Here is a 23,043-nt window from a genome sequence, read left to right as displayed (position 1 = left end):
CAATACATAAGACAAAGAGGGATGGCACTAATGTCCTCTGTGTCTCAGGATTCTTTTTCCACCTGAATCCAGGATAATTAATGGAGAGAAGGACCAGATATCCATCTCCTCAATCTATTCAACTGGCAAAAAAGACTATTGTTTGGGGCATGGAGGTGGTTTCCTCTGGACTTTTCTAACTCTGATTTACAAAAACCAAGAATTGTTTCTGTCTTTGAGATTCTGACATAAGTCAGATAGTCACCCCTACTGTCCAGTGCTGATACATTCTGCCCCATTCTGGGGGGGCGGAGCTTGGCATGAACATCATGAAAAAGAGTCATGAACTGCATAAGAAACCCACATTAGGTCTTATCCAAGGCCTTTTAGACTTGCAAGTTATTTTTTAATTGATTTAAAATGAGTTTACAACCCATGGAATGGGAGAAAATATTTGTAAATCATTTATCTTATAAGGGATTGATATCCACAATATATAAAGAACTCCTACAACTCAACATGAAAACAAACATGGATTAAAATGGGGCAAGGACTTGAACAGCCATTTCTCTAAAGGAGATATACAAATGGCCAACAAGCACATGAAAAGACGCTCAACAACACTAAGTATTAGGGAAATGAAAATCAAAACTACAGAGAGATACCACTTCACATCCATGAGGATGGCTATTCTCAAAAACTCAGAAAATAGCAAGTGTTGGCAAAAAAAAAAAAAACAAACAAAAAAAAAAACAAAACCCTTTGCATCATTATGGGAATGTAAAGTGGTGCAGCTACCCTGGAAAAACAGTCTAGTGAGTTCTCAAAAAATTAAACACAGAATTATCACATGATCTAGCAATTCCACCTCTGGGTATTCACTCAGAAGAACTGAAAGCAGAGACTCAAAGATATTTGTACACCATATTCATAGCAGCATTATTCACAATAGCCAAAAGGTAGAAGTAACTCAAGTGTCAACCAATGGATGAAGAGATAAACAAAATGTGGCAAATCCATACAATGGAATATTATTCATCCTTCAAAAGGAAGGAATACCTAACACAGGCTACAACAACATAAATGAGTCTCAAGGATTTTATAGTAAGTGAAATAAGCCAATCACCAAAAGACAAATATTGTATGATTCCACTTATAGGAATTAGTTAGAATAGTCAAATTCATAGACTGAAAGTAGAATGGGGGTTGCTGTGTATTGGGGAGAGGGAGAATGGGGAGTTGGTATTAATGGGAGTCTTAATGAGAGTCTTTTTTAAACAATTTATTTATTTATTTTAATATTTTACTTATTTATTTGAAAAAGAGAGAGCACAAGTAGGGGGAGCAGCAGAGGGAGAAGCAGGCTTCCCACTTAGCAGAGCACCTGATGTGGGCCGCAATCCCAGGACCCCGGGAACATGACCTGAGCTTAAGGCAGTTGCTTAACCAACTGAGCTACCCAGGTGCCCCTATTTATCTATTTTATAGTAGGTTCCATGCCCAATATGGGGCTTGAACTCACGACCCTGAGATCAAGAGTTGGACATTCTCCCGACTGAGCCAGCCAGGTGCCCAAGAGTCTTATTCCATCAAGGTTTGGTATGGTGGACACAGTCATGCAATTGGCTATCCACCTCACCCATTAGAACATCAAAATCAAGAATCTGAAATGAACTCAATTATCCATCCATCTATGCTTCCATTCTCTGATTCATTCAGCAAAAATCTAATGAGCATCTATAAAATGTCAGGCATCTGCTGCTGGATTAGGATCGAGAACAAATCAGCTAGACAGTCAATCTCATGGGCCTTTCAGGCTCGTGGGGCAGACAGTTAACAATTGGGTGGAGTAGAAACGTCTACAACCATGAAGAAAATATGTTATCATTTGTGGCTAGATGGATTCCTTTGAACAGTGTAATTAAAACTAAATGAGAAATTCACAGCCTCATGCCCACTGTCCACATTCAGGTGCTCAGGCCATATGCATGTGTGGGAGCATATTGGCCTGGACGGCAGGAAGAGGGCACATGGCTTACAAGTGGCTGCTGGCTTCTCCATCTGATGGCACAGAACAGACCACTTCTCTCATCTCAGAAAGTTCCACTGGACAGTGCTGGTCTAGATCATGCTGTGCCCCGTAGACCCAAGAGCAGAGGGAAACATGTTCACTCAAAGGTGACAGACAATCCTTCCTCCCAGAACACAAACACCAGTACCACAGTTGTTTAAGCTTTATTAAAGAAACGAGTTCCAATCTCAGCTGACATGCTCCCAAATCAACTGCTGATTTTGCTACCAACTATGAACGGGTTAGTCAAAGAGAAATCACCTCTCACCATCCCATTCTGTCCCCTCTAAACATTAGCCACTCTTAAAGTAGCACCTTAGAGCAAATGAATGAATGAATCATAGGTGATTTTTCCTGTATCTACAATTATGTCAGATTTGAATCTCGTCATTGAAAGAAAACCACTCTTTGCAGTAAACCCCCTTGGACTGACACTGCTGATTATAAGAGATGCTGCGAAGGCCTCCTCTGGGTTCCAAGAGCAGTGCCAACAGAGGAAGGGCTGCTGGGGGCTGGCACGTGCCACAGCCTACAGCTTCGAGACCACTGGTGGGTCCCTGGCATCAGTCTCCAGCCACTCAATGAGGATCTGATTCAACTCAGTGGGCCTGGAAAGGAAATAAAGGGTGGATTCACACATGTTGGATCTACTCACCCCACGCAAAAGCAGAGGTGAAGAAGTGAATGGCTAAGCCAAGAAAGCCCTATTGGAGGTGAACAGGAAGTCCCACCTCCACTGAGGGATCCAGACCGCCCGCCCCACCAATCGCCACATCTCCTTACTTCTCCATCTGTGTCCAGTGTCCACAATCCTTAATGTGTCCCCTTTTCAGGTAGGGAATCTGGAAGAAAACCCCACCCAGAAAAGTAAACAGCAGAATACAAGTGGGTCTGGTTTTAGGTTAGTGCTCTACACAAGCCACCCCCTGAAAACCCCTGCACTCTTAAGGAAAGCAGTGGACATTTCTTGAGCTCCTATTATGTGCCAGGTACCCTAAGTGCACTGTCTAACCTTGAGCATAACCCCTAAGATGAAGGCTCAGAGAAGTTAGGTAACCTGTCCAAGACCAAACAGAGTGGCTGAGCTAGATTCAAATTCAGGGCTGACTTGTACTCATCACAACAAGCTGCTTCTCTTTAGAATCACTAACACTCAGCTTGTTCACTGTCTGGAAAATGCCTGGTTGTTGTTTGGCTCCTGCCACAAAGGCATGACTGAGTCCCCCTCTCGGGCTACCTCCCTTCTCCTTGGTGGTCTGCATGCAGGGCTGTCCACCCTCCCTTTTGAACCCAAAATCTCCACAGTGCATCACAGCAACAAGCAGCGACCAAGGACAGAGAGCGAGTGGCAGCACTGCACTTGCACAAGCAGGCTCCCTCCTGACACAAGCCTTCAACAGCGCAACATGATGTAGAAAACGCTGGGGAAAAATGTGGCTTCCCTCCCAGGGGCAAGAGCAGCCCCTTCCAAGCATAAACCTCAATCAGGTAAGCAGTCAGTTGCCAGGGCTGGAAAGGGCCAGCTGCAGAACTGGAAATCCTACAGAAACCTCAAAGGATAGGGCCAGAGAGAACGAGCTCGCACAATGGGCTCATGGCTTTCCGCAGCCTTCTGTCAGCTGGTTCTAGAGCCCGCAGGAAGGTTGCCCTTGGCCGCATCCCACTTAACACAGGGTCTACTGTGTCTGGTGATGCCCACAACGCCAAGTATGGATGGACCACTCCCAGCAGCTAGGCAGGATAAATGAGCCAGCCCACGGTCACCCCCCACCTGCAGGCCTCTGGAATCCCTACCAACTTCCATGTATGTAGTAGAGTGAGCCTCCAACTCACAGGGTGGCCCCTGTCAATCCCCTTCAATGGCTCAGGCCCCCGGGCATACAGAGCTCAGCCTGGCCCAGTAGGTTCAGTAGACTCTTCCAGCCTTCTGCACTCCTGCTATCCTCTCAGCATGCCCTGAATGCTCCTTGCCTCTCACCCTGTCTCCTGTTCTTTCTGCCAGGCAAGGCTGAGCTGTTCCCCAAGGCCAGAGGCAATGGTCAGCACCTCTGCAAAGACCTCATTCCCAACTGTGCCTTCCTCTTCAGAATCTCCTGGGTTCAGGATTAACTGCTGGACAGTGAGCTCCCCAAGGGCGGGGTCTGTATCTTAGTCTTCCTTACCGTCCCACAATCTAACACAGCCAACACACTTACGTGCCAGTAAAAGCCCACGAAATGAATGAATGAACGCATGCATGCATGCGTGTGTGTGTGACAGGGTACGTGGGTGCCCGGCAGAGGAAGCATCATGACTATGACTGATGCTCCCAAGAGCTGATGGTGAAGCTATTGATGGAGAACCTTGAGCAACTGGTTCAAGCAGGTCTCCTGCTCTGTGTCTTCAGCTGCCATCATTCCTCTGCGACACCTGTGCCCTCTGCTGGGAAGTACCAATGACCCTAGTACAGGACCATTCTCTTACCCAGTCTTCCATATGCTTGGACATCTCAGGAACAAGCACCTTGTCCTTCTCCGCGGTTACCATTAGGGCCGGAATCAGGATCTGGGGAAGGGTCACAGGAAGCAGGAGCATCCAAGGGAGGAAACATCCCCCCTCCACGACTCCCAGGGCACACACACAGGACTTCATGTTCCTGCTTTGTGTCTTCCTCCACTATTAACAGTGCCTCCCCCACCTCCCCTGCCAAAGACCACTCATGGTGCTGCTGTGTGGTCCTGGCTTTGTTTCCCCAGGCTGTAAGGAGGCATTGCTGTTACTGGAGACTTAAAATGATGGTGTGAGATGATAGAAAATATTTGTGTCTGCCCCAGGTTCTTGGCACAGAGCTTCTGAAACCCTTACAATTTTCTATGTGCTAAGGACACTATAAGCATCTGTTGTTTAGTATTCATTGTATTAGTATCTTTCGATCCCATCCTAGCCATGGGGGGGGGGGGAGCTCTTAAAACCCTTGTAAATTCCAAAGTGATAGGAGCCTCTTTTGTTCTATTGAGGCCTCTCTGGGTGGGCTCCTGGATGGGGGCTGGTCACCAGAAGGACCAAGCCAAGATTAGAAGCTTGGAATTGAGAGCTCTGCCTCCCTCCCCATTCTCTAGAGAGGGCAGAGGGGCTGGAAATGGAGTTAATAATTGATTGTGCCCATCTAAGCCTTCATAAAAATCCAAAAAATCCCAATAGGGTGGGGTTTGGGGAGCTTCCACATTGGTGAACACATCCACACTGGGAGGGCGATGCACCCCAACTTCACAAGCACAGAAGCGCCTGTGCTTGGGACCCTCCCAGACCTCACCCTATGTATCCCTTCATCTGTATCCTTTGTCATCTCCTTTAATAAACTGGCAAATGTGTCTCCCTGAGTTCTGTGAGTCGCCCTAGCAAATTAATCAAACTGAGGAGGGAGTCGTGAAAACCTCAGATGTACAGCCGATCGGTCAGAAGCACAGGTGACAACCAGGACTTGTGATTGGCATCTGGAGTGGGGGCATCTTGAGGGACTGGGACCTTATATGTGGGATCTGACACTGTCTCCTTAGAGACAGTGTCAGAATTGATTTGAATTATAGGACATCCGACTGCTGTTGCAGAGAATTGGCTGGTGGGGGAAAAACCCCATACATTTGGTGACCAGGAATGTCAGACTTCTGGGGAAGTATTTTATGTGAAAGTAAAACAGACACACAGAAGGACAAGACTGGGTTTTTCTAATATAGATGGAGTTAGCAGGGGAGTGACCAACACAGGTTTTGTGTGCACGTGTGTGTGTATAAGTAAGAACCCATGTGCTGGCCCACTCGTGTGACTGATATTCACGGAACTGTTAAAAAGAAAACTGTAGGCCCCAAATAGTGTCACTTGGGTCAGGCCAAGTCACTAAACCAGAGCTTAATACCTAACTTAATTGCAGTTCCAACCTCCCCCAGAAATGTCTTAACTGGTTAGGCAGGAATTTTTTGACTAGTGCCAATGAGGTCATCTGTCACCTGGGCCCTTTCCGACCCTTCCTAGAAACATGAGGGAATGTGCTTAAGACCTCTGCCCCCTGCCCCCTCAAGGGAAGGAGACCTTGCCTGAAACAATCCTCTCTTTTCTTTCGCTTAGAACTTTTTTGCCCCACTCTCCTTCCTATAAAATACTTCCACTTGGTACAACTCCTCAGAGCGCCTCTCCCCGTGCTAGACCGGACGCTGCCCGATTCAGGAATCATTTAGTAAAGCCAGTTAGGTCTTCAAATGGACTCAGTCGAATTTTGTTTTTTAACAGAACGGAAGAGATGACACCAGAAAGGAGGAAAGATGCCCTTGAACGGAGATCAATATTTCTTTTCTTTGAATTAAATGAATGCTTAAAAAGGTCAGCCAGGATTCCAGAGTGAATGGGCCAGCCACAACTGTTATCAATGTGTCATGAGCTGCGGTAGAAATGACTCCGCTTTCATCTGCCCACAGATAGGACACTGGGGGTGGAGAAAGCCGCCTTCAGCCTCTTTGTTCTCCCTCCACCATTATAATTTTCAAACAGCTTCGATTTGTCCTTGCTCCAGGACTTGCATTATTTCCTCCCTACATGCAGAACGATGTGCTTCTTGCTGCAGCCCCTCCACCAAATGATGAAGAACGAGGAAACGCTCAAAAGTGATTTGGTTGCTGAAACTTGTCCTGAGGCTGCTGTAAACTCTAGAATATTCCCAATTGAAATGTAACTGGTCGTGGGGGCATGAGAGGAGGTGGGGGAGGAAGAAGACCCGGGAGGTAGCTGTAGAAGACAGAAGCCTTCCCAAAGGCTCTGTCATTATGTCCCTCCATGCTGTGAAGGATTTTGCCTATCAAATTATGCCTTTGCCATTTTTTTGTCAGTCACAGATCACAGACAAAGATAATGAGCCTTAACTGAGCTACTACTATGTGCTTATCACTGTTTTAAGCATTTTGTGGGCATTAATCCATTTTATGCTTACACACACCTAGGGCGTAAGCACTATTCTTGTCATTCCCGTATTACAGAAGCGGCAATGGAGAACAGAGTGGTAACAGACCTCTTACCCAAGGTCACACAGGGATTAGACCGGAGGCCAAATTGCTGCCCAACCTGCTCTTAACTACTGTATTCCATGTTCTACTGCCTCACCACGTCACCCATGAGGTCAGGATCTCATCTGTTTTATTTGCCATGGTATTGCTAAGGTCTAGCAAAGTGCCTGGCACATAGGGGGTGTTCATATTCCAGTGGACCGATGAGATAACCAGGGGCTACTGAGTGATCTGAGGAACACGAAAATGAAATTTCCCTTAGGTTTTTGACATTTTGAATGTAAGCTGGGGATCTGTTACAGGTTTCCCCTGCTATCAAATGTACAGCGTTCCTGTGAAAACTGCCATAAGCCAAAATGATGTAGAGTGAAGTAGCAATCACCAGTAATCTATATGAAAAAATTTTTTGAACATTCCCAGACACCCCCCCCCCCGCAATAACCTCTTTTTGGCTTTTCTGATACCTTAGGAAACTTCTTGCTAACAGAGGCACAAAATAGACCAAAGTCAAGCCCAGATGCTCACAGACACAGTTCAACACTATGGTGGCCTGATGCTGAGGGGAGTTCCTGGGGAAGAGGCTTGGCGAGGCCCCTCTGGCTTGTGTGCTGACTCTATAATGACTCACTGCAAAAGAAATGCTGAATGATATTTTTGCTTTTTGCCTTTTTTTCCTAAAAGGGAAAATCCTCTTTGGATTTCTTTCAGCTAGAGAAAACCGCTACTAATGTAGGCCTTTTGTAAAAGCGAACTTTCAGAATGCGGGGGGGTATACCTGTATTCCCTTTGCAGACTTGGAGATTGGAAATGTATCTTCTGCTTGGCAAACGAGGACACTGAGATGCAGGTTGACTTGGACAAGGTGACACAGCCAGAAGCTAAAGCCTGTCTGAGAGCACCTAATGCTCCTTCTGAGAAATGGGGGCTCCATGATCCTCCTCACCTTGGGAGTCATCCTGGACTATCTGCTGCCCTGACCTGGGGCACAGCCAGGAGACCTGAGCCTTCCATACCTGAGCCTTCCACACCGGTGCCGCAGACACCTGGCCAGACCCCTGCTCTGCCCCAGTGCCACCCTGACCATTCCAAGGGAAGCATCAGCAAAAGTCCTAAGAGTTTTCCCCCCATTGTGCGGAGGGAAAGGACATAAAGGACAAGGATGGCAAGTCACTCTGTCCTGCTCATCCCCCCACCCCCTCTGACCCAGGGGCAGCTGAATTGGGCCGGTGAAGGGGGCTTACTGGGGAGGGCAACCACGCTGGATCAGCACTCACCTTCCGTCCCACACCTTTGCAGCCCCACCGCCAGTTCGTTTCCACGTTGCGATACCAGTTGAGGGGACCTCTGGGGGTAGGGAAGATCGGGGAACAAAGATAGGAAAGCTTTTAGTGGATGACGATGTTACAGACTTCACGGGCAGCCAGCCCTGCACAGAGCCAGTCTGCCCAGTGGGAGCCAAGGTTCCTGCAGCGAGGAAGAGAACAGAGCCTGGGGTTCACATCTGGTTGCTGGCCCTACAGGACTCTCCATATTCTCTGAGGGCTGTTGTGTTAGATAATGGGGAGCTTTGTTTAGTTCTGCTGCCAGCCAGAAGCCACTCTCCTGCCCCGGGAACCTACTGAACCTACTGCAAAGGAACTTCAGGAGCTGGACGTGGTGCGGAGGTGCTCTCCTTCTAATGGGACATAGGGAGGTGGCTCAAAGATGCCCCTCTGAGCAGGTGAGGATGGCCAGGGGCTGCACCTGAACACTCTCCCAATCCTCAATACAAACCAACCAGCCAAGCAACAAAAATCAAGAACGTGAGAGGCCTATAACTCTCTCCTGTAGAGGTCTATAACTTTGGAGTCTATGCAGGCTTTTTGTGTTTTTCTGAAGAAAGATCCCAGGGCTTCTGTCTGATTCTTTTAGGGGCTTATGACTGAAAACATGTTTTGGCCATCTGTTCTGAGGGGGGCCCACAAGCACAAGCGGGAAGCAAGCTGAGTTATCCCAAACTAGTACAGGCCGAGTATCTCCAGGAGGGAGCCTCCTGACACAGGAGGTGTTGAGGCAGAGGCTGGCTGAGCATTCACAGGAAGGACAGCAGGCCTTACCCTGCACCCCAAGAGCAGAAGAGCCCCTCCTTGCTGATCATCTCTCTTCTGTGTTAGGGGCACTGTTCTCTTTACCTGAAACCAGACTTCTGGAACTGCTGCACATAGAACTGAATGTCCTCCTCAGTGACGATGCTGCTGAGACTGGGCTCTTCTGGGGTTTTCACAAGGAGTCCTCCTGCAAACAGCCACTGCTTTGCTCTCCCAGACCCGGGCCAACTCAGGTTGGGCATCGAATTGCCTCTCAGGTCACATCTGAACTCACAGTGAAGGGTCTTGTGCTCCTTCGTTCATTCCATCTTTCTTCTCCACCATGAGCCCATCTCCTCTCAAGCTGCAAATCTGTGCCCTAACTGTCATTCTGGAACCCAGCGACGTCATGCTCATGGACCTTCCCTTCCAGGATGAACTTTGGGACAAACCATATCTCTTGCCTTTAAGAACTCCCCAAGTGGTTCCAGGATGACACTATTTACTGTTTACCAGGCCCTGCCAACCCTCCCTTACCCTCTCTCCCCAACTAAACCTTTTCTAAATAGCTTAACTAATAATATTCCTCTTTAGATACCTCCACTGATTCTTGGAATTTTTGGAAGCATGCACTCTGATTTTTCTCTTAGTCTGGAGGAAAATCCAGGAAAGAGAGCATGCATTCTGTTGCCTTCTGCATGCTCTGTATTCTTTGCACAGTGTGGAATCCTATCTGGTCTTCAGTGGGGTATACTGTGTCCTGGCAGCCCCCAGTTCCCTTGGTGGCGACCTTTCAAGGACAACAGGCAGCCCAGGGACAACTGCTATTTCACAGGGGACAGTCACAGGGCTGTTAACGCCAGCACTTGAACATGGCTGACTCACCATTTTCAGGCACGGGAACTTTTGTGAGATGCATCAAAGCGGTGATCAGAGTGCCTCCCCCCAGCCTGGCGCTCCAGGCTTGTTCAGCACCTCTGGAAGAAGAACCCCCACCTGCTCTCCTCTTGTTACTACTGCTGTCTGCCACTCTAGGAGGCCATGGGCTCCCTGAGGGCAGCGGTTGTGCTTTGTGCATTTGGGTATCTGCCCCTGCCTCACATTAAGTGCAGGCTCTAAATGCTCAGGGAATGAAGGGATCAATAAGAGACTGCATGAAAGAGGAAAGACGAGGAGGGAGAGAGGGAGAGAGGGAGAAAGCGTTCTTGACCCGTGAGAGGAGTATGGCCTTAGGGTAGGAAGAGTTTAAGTCCAGCCTAACCTCTTTGAACAAGGTCTTTAACTCTTTTGGAATCTATTTTCCCCATTTGTGGAACAGTGATTAACAGTGGGATTTTTAAAGGATGTCATGACTATAAATAAGATATCCGAAGGGGCCTGGGCCAGTGTTTGATGCACACAGTAGGTGCTCCAACAAGTGGTAGCAATCATTATTATTAATACAAGTGCACACTGGCAAGGCCACAGTGTTGGGGCCAAGCAAGGTTCTGTGGGAGCAGTGATGGATGTGGGAGCTGCAGGGTTGAGCTCCAAACTGCTCTCAGCTTTGACTCTTCACTTGTATTCAACCCAGGAGGGAGAACAAGGACGGTCTTCATATGGAGAAACTTTCTGGAAATGGTGGGAACACAGTATAGGGATGGAGGAAAGGCTGACTTTGGCTCTGTGTGCCCCAGGTGATCCTGTAGAAGTCAATTAGTATCTTAGGTCTTGGCCGTTATCAGCGAAGGGTGGGATTGCCCTGATGAGCTCTAGATTCCTCTGAGCTCTTAGGGCTTAAGATCCTGGACCCAAAGTTCCCTGGAGGAAAGGAACCAAGGTCACGAGGTCAGCCCAGGGCAAGGGTGTGTGCTATTCACCAGCAGGGGTTGGAGGGGAGGAAGGGGGGGGGGGGCTTTTGTTAAGCAAGTCAGAGTGGAGAGCTAGCCAGTGGCTGCTTCTGCACAGAGCAGTCCGAGGGATACTCCTTTAACGTTTAGCTGATTCCTGCCATGACCCTCTTGTCCCCCTTCCCTCCTGAGAACCTCTTACCCCTTTCACGGACTCTGCCCACGTTGAGAAAAGGCTGTAGGGAAGAAGGTTAGAAATGTCGTCATGGGTGAAGTAAAGGAAAAATGTTGAAACAGATCATCTGTAAACCTGTCACAACCAAAGACCTATGAACACCATCAAGTGATGCAAACATGCTAAACTCCCAAGAGAGGTAGAGAATCTTCAGGGGTCAAAGGAGAGGCAGCTAACAACCAAAGCTCTGCACTCACGCTGCTCCTAGGAGCTTGCAGGTCTTGGTCATGTAAGGACTTCGGTTGACACAACCCATCGGAACAAGAGATGAGACCCCAGACCTATGGTGGGTGGTAAGTTAAAGATGAGATACTCCCTATACTGCCACTGCAAATCCAGCAAATCTGTAGTCCTCGGTGAAAGGGTGGACTAGAAAAATATCCACCCATCATGCAGAGCAATGTCAAAGGAGTTGTTTCACTTCCATTTGGTACTAAGATAAAACCACAGAAAACTCCCCTAGGAATTCTTAGCTATAAGCCTGCCTTCACAGGTATCTCAGTTTAAACCTACTCTATCTGTGGGATCTGGAAACCTCCAAGATGCAAAGTAAACAACAACAAGGAAAGTGAGCCTAGGCTGGTAATGCCCCCAGGACGCCTGGTAGAACCAGCAACTGCTAAGGCATCCTCTCAAGCCCAACTGAAGCAGATTGGGCAGATTCAGTGTTGCTGAAGATGAGCTCACAAACCCAAACTACAAAACTCTCCCCCACATCTCAGCCCCTTCACACACACACAGGCCCCATTGCAAGAGGTAGCAAACAGTAAAGCCAGGGTCTCCAAAAATATCAAATAATAAGAACTCCGAGAGAGAGAGAGAGAGAGAGAGGGGAGAGAGAGAGAGAGAGAGAGAGAGAGAGAGAGAATGAAAACCTAGTACGCTTAACATGATTAAAGACATAAAGGAAACAGAACATAAGAATAAAACAAGACTCTATCACAAGACATTAGAATGATTTGCAAACGAGCCAAATTAAAAAAAAAAACACAACACCTTGTTCATGGAAATTAAAAAGAAAACTTCAGAGATGTATTAAGCTGCAGATCTGACACCACCAAATACAAGGAAGAGGGTAGACCTCAGGCTGGTTTTTCAAAAACAATGACAGAAGCTTTTACCTAGAATTCTAGACTTGGATGAACTAGTCTACAAGACTGAAGATCAAAATTAAAATATTCTCAGGTTAAAAAATTATACTTTTGTTATTAATAGACTCTTATGGAGAGAACTACCAAAGAAGGTACTTCAGGAAGAAAGAAATTATACAAAAGAGAAAGGAGCAAGACACAGAGGTGACCAGCAAAGGTGCTGGCAAACATGGGGACGTCTCGGCAGCGCTGACTATATGACCGACGGCAGTGGCAGGACGGTTGGCACATATGTTTCAAAGCCCTACTGGGATGTGATAGGCAGGATGTAACCTTTCCCCACGAGGAGAGGAGTGTGAGGACCTCAATCACCCTGACTACAGAAGTCAAAGAAAAGAATGCCAAGTTGCTCATTTTCAGACCCTGCCATGCTCCAGGACCCTTCCCTCCCAGGGAAGCCTTCCAGAGGCCTTCATACCGCTGCAGCATCCCATTCCACCCTTCCATCCTCCTGCCCTCCTGACCTCTGCAACACTCACCTTGCCACCACTTGCTCTGAAGAAGCTTTTGAAAGTCCGACTCAGGTTCTGTTCCAGTTCGGCCTCAGCTACTCCCTAAAGCAAATTAAGAAAGCAAAAGGAAGGACTCCATAGAAATTGTGAGAAGCAGAGCCTGCCTTGATCTGACCCATTGGAGCCCCATCTAGCCCATGTTTCATTAGAAGTACGTTAGTTTGGATTTTCTGATTGAAACACATTAAAAAGAAAGGGGGGGGAGCAGCCCCGGTGGCGCAGCGGTTTAGTGCCGCCTGCAGCCGGGGGCCTGATCCTGGAGACCTTGGATCGAGTCCCACGTCGGGCTCTCTGCATGGAGCCTGCTTCTCCCTCTGCCTGTGTCTCTGCCTCTCTCTCTCTCTGCATCTCTATGAATTAAATAAATAAAATCTTAAAAAAAAAAAAAAGCTTCAGGGGACCTGGTTGGTGCGGTCAGTTGAGCAGCTGACTCCTGATTTCAGCTCAATTCATGATCTCAGGGTCTTGATATCAAGCCTTGCATCAGGCTCAATACTAAGTGAGGAGTCTGCTTAAGATTCTCTCTTTCTCCCTCTGCCCCCTCCCTGCATGTGCGTACTCTCTTTCTCTCGCAATAGGAAATTAATATTTTAAAAAAAAACTTCAAATAAAACCCAAGATGCTAACAGTGGTCCCCCCCCCGGGAGATGGATTTATGGCTTTCTTCTCTGTTTTTCAAAATTCCTACAGTGAGAATGTCTTACTTGTAATAAGCCCTTCAAAGGAATGGGAGAGGGCTGGACAGAGAGTACATTGCTGGTGAAAAGCAAATGGTTCCAAGGGTTCCAAGCAGCCAAGTGGAAAAGCCAAAAGTTGTTCCATTCATGCATCTCATTTTGCTATGGTAACTTCAAACCCAACCTCTTTGAGCTGGGTCTAAATTATTACAGACTGATTATTATTCCATGCCCATGGATTGTCTCTCAAAGGACAGGGCAGCAAGGTTGCTTGGGTTAAGACCCATATCCTTTGTGGTGACAAACTGCCAGGTCTCTGCACTCATGGGAGCCTTGTTACATATAATGCCCAATCCACACACGATTCTTCGGTCATTTCCAAGTCTCTGGCTTGTGCACGACTGGATAGTTCTCTGACTTGAACTTGCCTCATCAGTTCCACAGATACTGGGCCCCTTCTCTTGCAAATGGGTCTAAGAAGAGATGCTAATGTACAAAAAAGAGGTCCCCAGGGTGGGGGTGAGGGTTGGATGTGGACTGAGGACAATGCTAGATATACCCTGAGACCAGGGGAAGACACCCTTGCTGGAAACTCAGGGTCTGGATTTCTCAGCTCCTCAGCTCCCCTTCTTTCTTATCCAAATACCCCATCCAGGAGCATGTTGTGACACTAAGATAGGGTGGCAAGGGGCTTCGAGATCCATCAGTGGATGCAACTCTACTGGCTAGTCTCTCAGGATGTGATTTTTTTGTGGCATAAAAGGTACATTTTAATCCAGGCTTTCTTTCTTGGAAATTGAAAGCATTGTAATTGCTCTATCTGTACCTTCTCCTTGTCTGGACCCGAACAAGAGTCCAAACTAACATACTTCTACCCGAAATTGGCCCCGAAAGCTGTTATAAAACCTGTGTAAAGAAAGACAGCTGTCCCCGAGGCAGGGACCCACCAGAGGCGACTGCTCAGAAAGAATCAAGATCTTTCTCCAACAGTCCTGAGGAGACCAGAGCTAAGGCTAGACGCTGAGAAAGAGTACTAAGTATGTCTTAGTCCATTCAGGCTGCTCTAACACAATGCCATATGTCAGTGAGCTTATAGACAGACATTTATTTCTCAGTCTGGAGGCTAGGAAGTCTGAGATCAGGCGCCTGCAGACTGTCTTCTGGCTGTGTGAGCATGGCAGAAGGGGCGAGGGGGTACCCTCTGGAGAGGATGCTCACCCCGTTCACGAAGGCGCCACCCTCATAACCTAATCGTTTCCCAAAGGCCCTACCTCCTAACACCCTCACACTGAGGATCAGGATTTCAATATGTGAATGTGGGGGGACACATTCAGTCTATAGCATGGTGCCAACCTACTTTTTTCTCCTGTCTAGTGGCTTTCCTGAACGTACACAGACACCAGCTGAAATGGACTGCAGAATGTTTTCTGATTGGGCACTCTTACTTTCTCACCTCCCTGGTTTGAATACTGGAACTTGCATCAGAACACCTCGCTCCTTGGGGCACCTGGGTGGCACAGTCAGTTAAGCATCTGACTCTTGGGTTCAGCTCAGGTCATGATCTCAGGGTCATGAGACTGAGCTCCAGGTCCGTCTCCGCACTCATCAGGGTAGGGGTGGGGGAGACATTCTCTCTCCCTCTCCCTCTCTATGCTCTCTCTCTCTAAAACAAAGAAATAGGGCAGCCTGGGTGGCTCAGTGGTTTAGTACCACCTTCGGCCCAGGGCGTGATCCTGTAGACCCGGGATCGAGACCCACATCAGGCTCCCTGCGTGGAGCCTGCTTCTCCCTCGCCTGTGTCTCTGCTTCTCTCTCTCTCTCTTTCTCTATGTGTCTCTCATGAAAAAATAAATAAAATCTTTTAAATAAATAAATAAAGCAAAGAAATAAATCTTTTTAAAAAACAGACCCCTAGCTTCCTGAGTGTGGCCTTCAAAGAACCTCCACCACCTGTTCCCCAAAACTGCCTCCACGAAGTCCCGCCTTCCACCATCCCAATAAAACAACTCTATTCTTGTTGGATCCCAGAGAGCTTTAACGTGCCACCTCCCCATCCCCCCACCCGGGCTACCCTCAAGGCAGGGAAGCATCCACTTGGAAGCCTCTGTGACTGATCCTAGGACAGCAGGGGCTGAACATAAATGGTCATGATCTCAGAGAGGAAGGGGCCGCAGGGCAGGTCTCTAAGGCGCTCTCGTGCCCGGCGGCCCTCAGGCCTGTGTGTGCACTTTAAGAGGCCCCGCTGCACACTGACTCCGCACACCGACATCCTGAGAGCCCCGGATCTACGAGGCAGCGGCACGAAAAGCAGCATTTATCATCCGCGGTGCTGGGTCTGCAGTTTGGGAATTTCCGATGCGAGCCACGCCGATGTGATCATTACAACCCGTCACGTTTGTCAGGTCCAGTTTTGATGGAGGTTCGGTCGTGACCTTCTGCGTCATGATGAACAGCACAGCAAGAAAGAGCCGCGGGAGGAAGTGCATTTTAAGTGATCGATAAAAGCCCTGGTCAGCCCGCATGTCACATAGGTCACCGTTTTTATTCATTGGGAACTGTCCTCATCCCAAAACTGTAGCCCTTCACGAGCCCGGGGGCTGGAGGAGCCTCCCCAAGCGCAGAGGTCTGGACGGGGCTTTGACCCGCCAATGGTCCTTAGAAGAGCAAATGGATGCCAAATGGGTCAATAAAAAATCAAAGGGATCATAAAGGTAAATAAGTCTGTCCGCACACATGAAAGTACATCAGATCAACAGGGGGAACGGGGACAAAGGTGAGGGCCGGGAAGCGGAGAAGATGATAACATTTGTCCTCTGGTTATGTGCCCTGCTGATATCACCTGACTCTCTGTAAGTTTTAAAAGGTGATAACGTATTTTTAAGTCCCGCAGACCAATGACAAAATTCCCACCTGCCCCCTGGGAGGCGGCTCCTCCCTCTGGGCTCCAGAGCCCAGCAGTTAGGGGATGGACTTTGGAATCGGGCAAACAAGGCTGCGAGCCCCTCTCCTGATACTTAACTAACTGGGCAGCTTAATATTCCCAAGCCTCAATTTCCACATCTATAAAACGGGAGTTTTGTAAGGATTTCTACAAGATAACGATAATGCGTATTACAATATCTGACACTCAGGAGAAATGCCAAGAAATGGTAATAATTGTTATTATTACTATCCCCATCCTTAAAGTTACTGGATTGCACCAGAAATGTCTATTTTGGGATCTGGTCCCCTCACCAGCCTGTGAGTGTCTCCTGGACACGCACTGTATCGTATTCATATTTTTCTTCCCATGGCCATAGCAGGGTAATAGTAGGTACCCGGCAAAGGCTGGGTGGGTAGGAAGGAGAAAGGGAAGAGAGGTGCAAAGGGGGCAGGAATAGGAGAGAAAGACTTTGGTGGGAGTGTCTTCGGAATGATCGTGGCTTTTGTTTTTCCTCCCTCCACTGTGAGCTCATATTGCCAAACAAGGCAAGTCAGCCCCAGCTTGAGGTGAGGCTGAGCAGTAATCTACAGAACGGAGACAAATGAGAGGATCTGCTCTCCTGTGACCCAAGGCTGTCCCCGGGGCAGGCAAACTGAAGACAGCCCTGGGTTTGGAAAAAAGCTCCAAACGAACTAGGGGTGGTAGAAGGGGAGGAGGGCGGGGGTGGGGGTGACTGGGTGGCAGGCACTGAGGGGGGCACTTGACGGGATGAGCACCGGGTGTTATTCTGTATGTTGGCAAACTGAACACCAATAAAAAAATAAATTTATTATTAAAAAAAAAAGAAAAAAAAAAAGAAAAGAAGCTCCTAGAACAAAGCCTTTGGAATTCCATGGATCCTGGAGCTTGGTCTCAAGAGTACTCCCAGGCTGTTTAAGGAGGTCTTCTCATGGTGTGAATGACTAGAAACATAAGGAAACCCACTTTGGAGAATTCATTAGAATTTCTTGGCCTTTCTAACTAACTACCACTGCCTCCTCCCGCTCTTTATTTTAAACTTGAAATCACAGAAACTCATAGCTACTCTGGGGGGTTTCTTTTCTCCAATCTGCCCTTTTGCTCCTTCCAAGATGTAGGACAGGTCAGCCTCAGAAGATGCTCTTAATTGGTTCTACTGCTTCATTGCCAAGACAGTGGAGACAGCCACTGAAATCAAAGGGCAGGTCCATCAGGGCACAAGCCCGGACGGCCTCTGTCCCCCTACAGCTACTACAGCTACCACTAGAAGATGCATCTCGGGGAGAAGAAGGCCCCATCTCATCAGGGGGTTGGCGCCAGCATCTCTGCTTCATGTTCTGTCTACCTTGATAATCCTCACTCAGATTCCTCTGAAATTCTGGGGCAGGGTTTTCTCAAACTAGGTCAGAAAAATTCATGGCTGGGCTGGTTGCCCCTGAGATGGAAAATGCTATCTGAAATCTGGGCAAAAAGAGAAAATGGTTTATTTTTCTTCAGTGTTCGGCCAGACAGATGCACACATACACACTCAGAAGAGAGGTGAGTCAGGCCCCACGGTAAGTCCATGAGAAGACCTGAGGCTCTCTGAAGCCACTTCCACTGGGTGGGCTCCTTCGCTCTTTCCCACGGCACTGAGTTTCAAAGGCCACCTTACAGATGGAGACTCTTGGGTGGAGTGTGACCTCCTTCAAAGTCAGGCACATAATAAATGGCCAAGCTGGAGACAAGAACTCCAGACTTCAAAGCCCCCTGTATCCAGTTCTCTTTACTATAATGTAACACTACTCATTTATGAAAACATAAATAAAATGAGAAGAGTTTCTTCCATGGCAGATGCAAACAGCGGCACTTTCTTCTAAAATGTATTATTCAGCTGTGACAAACAACCAAAATATTGTCCTCAGTAGAGGACTGGTTAAATAAGTGATGGTCCAGGGACGCTTGGGTGGCTCAGTGGTTGAGCGTCTGCCTTCGGCTCAGGTCGTGATCCTGGGGTCCTGGGATAGAGTCCCACATCCGGCTCCCCTCTGCTCCCTCTGCTTATGTCTCTGCCTCTCTCTCTGTGTCTCTCATGAATAAATAAATAAAATCGTTATAAAAAATAATAAAATAAAATAAAATAAAATAAAATAAAATAAAATAAAATAAAATAAAATAAATGATGGTACACCTGTATTCTGCAGCACCAAGAAGCCATTGCAACGAATGAGGTAAACCTATACGTCCTGGCAGGAAAATCTGTCCAAGATCTAGTAAATGAAAAAGCAGCATGATTCCATTTATATAAAAATTACACATACACTCATATGCACATATGCATGCCCCCTCCCCCGCCACACTTAAAAGCATATTTTTAAAAAATGTCTGGGAAATACTTGCTAAACTATTCATAGTAGCTACTTCTAGATGAGCGAAAGGGGATTTAACTTTTTATTTTATACGACTCAGTACTTTTTTTTTTTTTTTAAAGCACCAAGCATAAATCATCTGCAACATACAAGCAGTAGCAAGTCACCAGCTGTCCCTGTAGCTTGGTGGCCTGGTGGGGGGGCTACTATGTGTGTTCTGGGGATTAAGGGGGACTCTGAACACCATGAGGGAGAAGGAAGAAAACCATTTGTGGATGTTGGGGTGCCTTTCCACCTGGCGAAACCATCTCTTCTTGACTGCTATCTATAATTTCCTTTCCCCACATTTTCTCTCTATTACCTAGTTTCTCAGCTGGTTAAATACTTAAAAGTGGGCTTTGGCTTGCTCCAGCCTACAGAGCCTATAGCTTGCTGTATGGTTCCAGACACCCACACCACCCACACACACACACACACACACACACACACACACACCCTTCTCCAAAGAAATAAAAATACATATATACTATTAAGGAGGAGTAAAAAGGCACCGGTGTTGGCAGACAGAAGGGGACACGCACTAACCATGTTCTGATTTCGGGGACAGAGGGACTATGAAATATCCCCAGGCTAAGCAAGGACGTGAAGAATCTTAAGAATTAAGACATGCGGGCAGCCCAGATGGCTCAGTGGTTTAGCACCTGCCTTTGGCCCAGGGTGTGATCCTGGAGTCCCAGGATCAAGTCCCACGTCGGGCTCCCTGCATGGAGCCTGTTTCTCCCTCTGCCTGCATCTCTGCCTCTCTCTCTCTCTCTCTCTCTCTCTCTCTCTCTCTCTCTCTGTCTCTCAAGAATAAATAAATAAAATCTTAAAAAAAAAAAAAAAAGAATTAAGACATGGAACTTGTCACATTCAAATTACCCAGCCGATTCGATTTGTCTCTGCTGCCCAGAGCTCCTCCTCCTCTTTCCTACTATACAAATGCAAAGCTTGTCATCTCTTCGCTGAGAAAAAAAAGAAAAACATGCCTTTTCATCTTGGTTTCCACCAGACTTGGCAAATACGCAGGACGAGAGACAGTAAACACAATGGCTCAGGGTTCAAAGAGCTAGAGGAACTGAATCTAAACTTGGGAGTTTACCTAGGCCACACCCTGTCCTGCTCAGCAAGCGTGAACCAGGGGTGGGAGGGACACCAGTCTGGAGGCTTCCTTAGGCTGAATGCATCCACGGTGAGGGCTTCCGGTCACTCCTCCTGGCTGGGGAGTGGCGGGGACAGGTTTGGGAGCAGAGAGGCAGGAAGGAGGGGGTTCCAGCACCCACCCCTGAATGAGACAGGTGCCCCACACGTTATGCTTTGTTAGGCTTGAAGTCAGCTTCGGTTTGAAGCTGTCACCTGTTTGAAAACCAGGCAATGAGACCATCCTTTTTCAGATGAGGACACTGAATGCCGGACGTAGGAAGGGACTTGCCCTGTTGCCAAACAGGCAGCAGACATGCTGGCAGGACCCCCGTGCAGGGCTTCTCCTAGAGACCCAGCTCTGTGCCCAACCAGACCAGCCTCAGCAGCTGAATTCACCCCAAACGCACTCCCACACCCCAGCCTTCACTTATTTGAATATTAAACATTTTCCTAATCAAGAGGAAACTCTTGATTCTCCCAACTCTTCCTGCAGATTTTAAACCCAGCAGCGACAACATAACAATAGGAGTATGATTTTTCCACAATGACTATAATAACCTTTGCCCTACTAAGGGGGCAGTTAGTAAGCATCTTTCCCCTGAGGTTACTTGTATTAATCAGCCCTTTGAGCTTATCTTGGTTTGCTCCTTCCTGCTGTGTTTGGATGAGCCAGGCACACACAACAAAGTCCAAGCTCCCTCACAGTGTGGCTTAGGAGGATGCACGTAGACTTTCAAGTCAAAGTTAGGTCAAACCCAGTCAGTACCTAGTCTTGGGCCAGTTAGTGAACCCCATAGCCCCTGTCTGCTTATCTGAAAGACAGGAGAATGCCAGAGTGTGCTTGTGAATAGGACCACTTGGCATACCGTGCTCAAAACAAGTAGTAACTATAACCTGAGTGTCCATAAAAGGAGGAATGGATAAGCCAAATGTGGTCTACACATACCGTGGAATGTTATTCAGCCCTAAAAAGGATGGAAATTCAGATACATGCTACAACGTGGAACAGCCCTGAGGATGCTGTATAAAGTGAAATAACCCAGACCCCCAAAACACAAATCCTGTATGACTCCACTTCAACGAGGTCCCTAGAGTAGTCGAATTCAGAGACAGAAAGTGGAATGCTGGGTGCCAGGGGCTGGAGGGAGGAGGGAATGGAGAGTTTGTGTTTACTGGGTATAATTTTGGATTTGCATGATGAAAAAGTAATACCCACCATTTGCTTTGACGTGGATGGAACTGGAGGGTATTATGCTGAGTGAAGTAAGTCAATCGGAGAAGGACAAACATTATATGGTTTCACTCATATGGGAAATATAAAAAATAGTGAAAAGGATTATAGGGGAAACTAGGGAGAATGAGTGGGAAAAATTAGAGAGGATGACAAAACATGAGAGACTCCTAATTCTGGGAAACGAACACGGGGTAGTGGTAGGGGAGGTGGGCAGGGGGTGGGGGTGACTGGGTGACAGGCACTGAGCGGGGCACTTGACGGGATGAGCACTGGATGTTATACTATATGTTGGCAAATCTAACTTCAATAACATATAATATATATATGTAATATATATTATACATATTTAAAAGAAAACAAAAAAAGTTCTGGGGACAAATGGTGCTGATGGCTGTACAGCAAAGCAAAAGTTTTTTTTTTTTTTTTTGCAAAGCGAAGGTTCTTAATGGAACTGAACCATACTCTTAAAAATGGTTCAGATGGTAAATTTTATGTTATATGCGTGGTTAAATAACAAAAATCTAACCAAGTATGTTTTGAAGATCTATTTGGCTTTATTAATGGGTTCATGAATGGGACAGCATCCCGTGTAGCCAGTAGAGGGCGCTCAAAGGCCTACAGGAGAGGAAAGGCTTTTAAGGGTAGAGAGGGAGTAAAAAGAAGGAAAAGAGAAGCAGAGAATCCACTGTTTTAGGCAAGGTCGCCCTTCTGAGGGGAGTGGAGGGGGCCTCTCGGTGATTTCCTTGTGTTGACCAGGAAATTTGGGTGTTGACTGCATAGAGGTTACATTTGTGGGGGGCTGAAGCTCCGTCAGGCTGGGTACTGAGTGTTGGTTTACTGACTTGGGGCCTTGAGTTTCTTTTCATTTTATTTTACTTTATTTTATATTTATTTATGTATTTATTTACTTAGAGAGAGAGAGAGAGAGAGAGAGAGAGAGAGAGAGAGAGAGAGAATGCCTGGGGGACGGGCAGAGAGAAGGGGAGAGAGACTCTTAAGAACTCCATGCCCAGTGGAGAGCCCAATACAGGGCTTGATCTCACGACCCTGAGATCATGATATGAACCGAAACCAAGAGCCAGACGCTTAACTGACTGAGCCACCCAGGCACCCCCTCACTATATTTTTTAAGGAAAACATTATTAAAAAATAAAAACATGTTATTTACATCGACATGGGCACATTATTATTTTTTAAGTGAAATAATAAGTATTTTAAAATTTCAATTTCAATATCTGGTATGGTAAATACCAGTAGACATAGCTAGCACACATTAACTAAAGCTCTTTGAGGTCTGTAATAGCTTTTATGAGTGTAAGGGGGCCTGGGACCAGAAAGTCTGAGATCCACTGCATTGCAGGGAACCTATTATTGGAGAGAGGGTCAATGGCCTCCTTGATCCGCTCCAGCAATCCTTGACTGGGATAGCTGCCCAGAAGTTTCCAATTCACTGAGAAGGATGGTTATCTGCCTACCACCACCTGGAAAATGACTAGATTAGCCCCTTTCCTGAGGCTACACTCCAGGACCAGCAGCACCAGCCTCACTTCAAAGCTTGTTAGAAATGTGAATCCTTTGGTGCCACCAAAACCCACTGACGCAGAACTCTGGGGGTGTAGCCTGGTGATCTGTGTTTTAACTAGCTTTCCAGGTGATTCTGATGCATGCTGACATCTGAGAATCATCAGGCTGGAGAATCATAGAAATTGAGTCACAGAACAGGAGCTGTCCAAGCTGGGATAGCCTCCTCGGGCACTGTGTGTACGAGAGTCACCCAGGGGGACCTTG

The 23,043-nt window shown here is 47.2% G+C and overlaps 1 protein-coding gene across 1 annotated transcript in view; it reads right to left on the bottom strand.

The window, feature by feature from the left end:
* Positions 1-2,198: 2,198 nt before the first annotated feature.
* Positions 2,199-23,043, bottom strand: part of EPHX2 (epoxide hydrolase 2) — a 61,389-nt gene continuing 40,544 nt past the window's right edge. Inside the window, 7 exon segments of the mRNA XM_055346000.1 lie at positions 2,199-2,658; positions 2,834-2,892; positions 4,514-4,594; positions 8,355-8,424; positions 9,252-9,354; positions 11,178-11,211; positions 12,841-12,915. Of these exon segments, the coding sequence (XP_055201975.1) occupies positions 2,580-2,658; positions 2,834-2,892; positions 4,514-4,594; positions 8,355-8,424; positions 9,252-9,354; positions 11,178-11,211; positions 12,841-12,915 (501 nt within the window). The 3' untranslated portion in view covers positions 2,199-2,579.

The sequence above is a fragment of the Nyctereutes procyonoides genome, unplaced genomic scaffold (assembly GCF_905146905.1).
Source record: "Nyctereutes procyonoides isolate TBG_1078 unplaced genomic scaffold, NYPRO_anot_genome, whole genome shotgun sequence".
NCBI classification, from domain to species: domain Eukaryota; kingdom Metazoa; phylum Chordata; class Mammalia; order Carnivora; family Canidae; genus Nyctereutes; species Nyctereutes procyonoides.
Note: the sequence above shows the minus strand (reverse complement) of the source record. Positions and strands in the feature narration are given on the sequence as shown.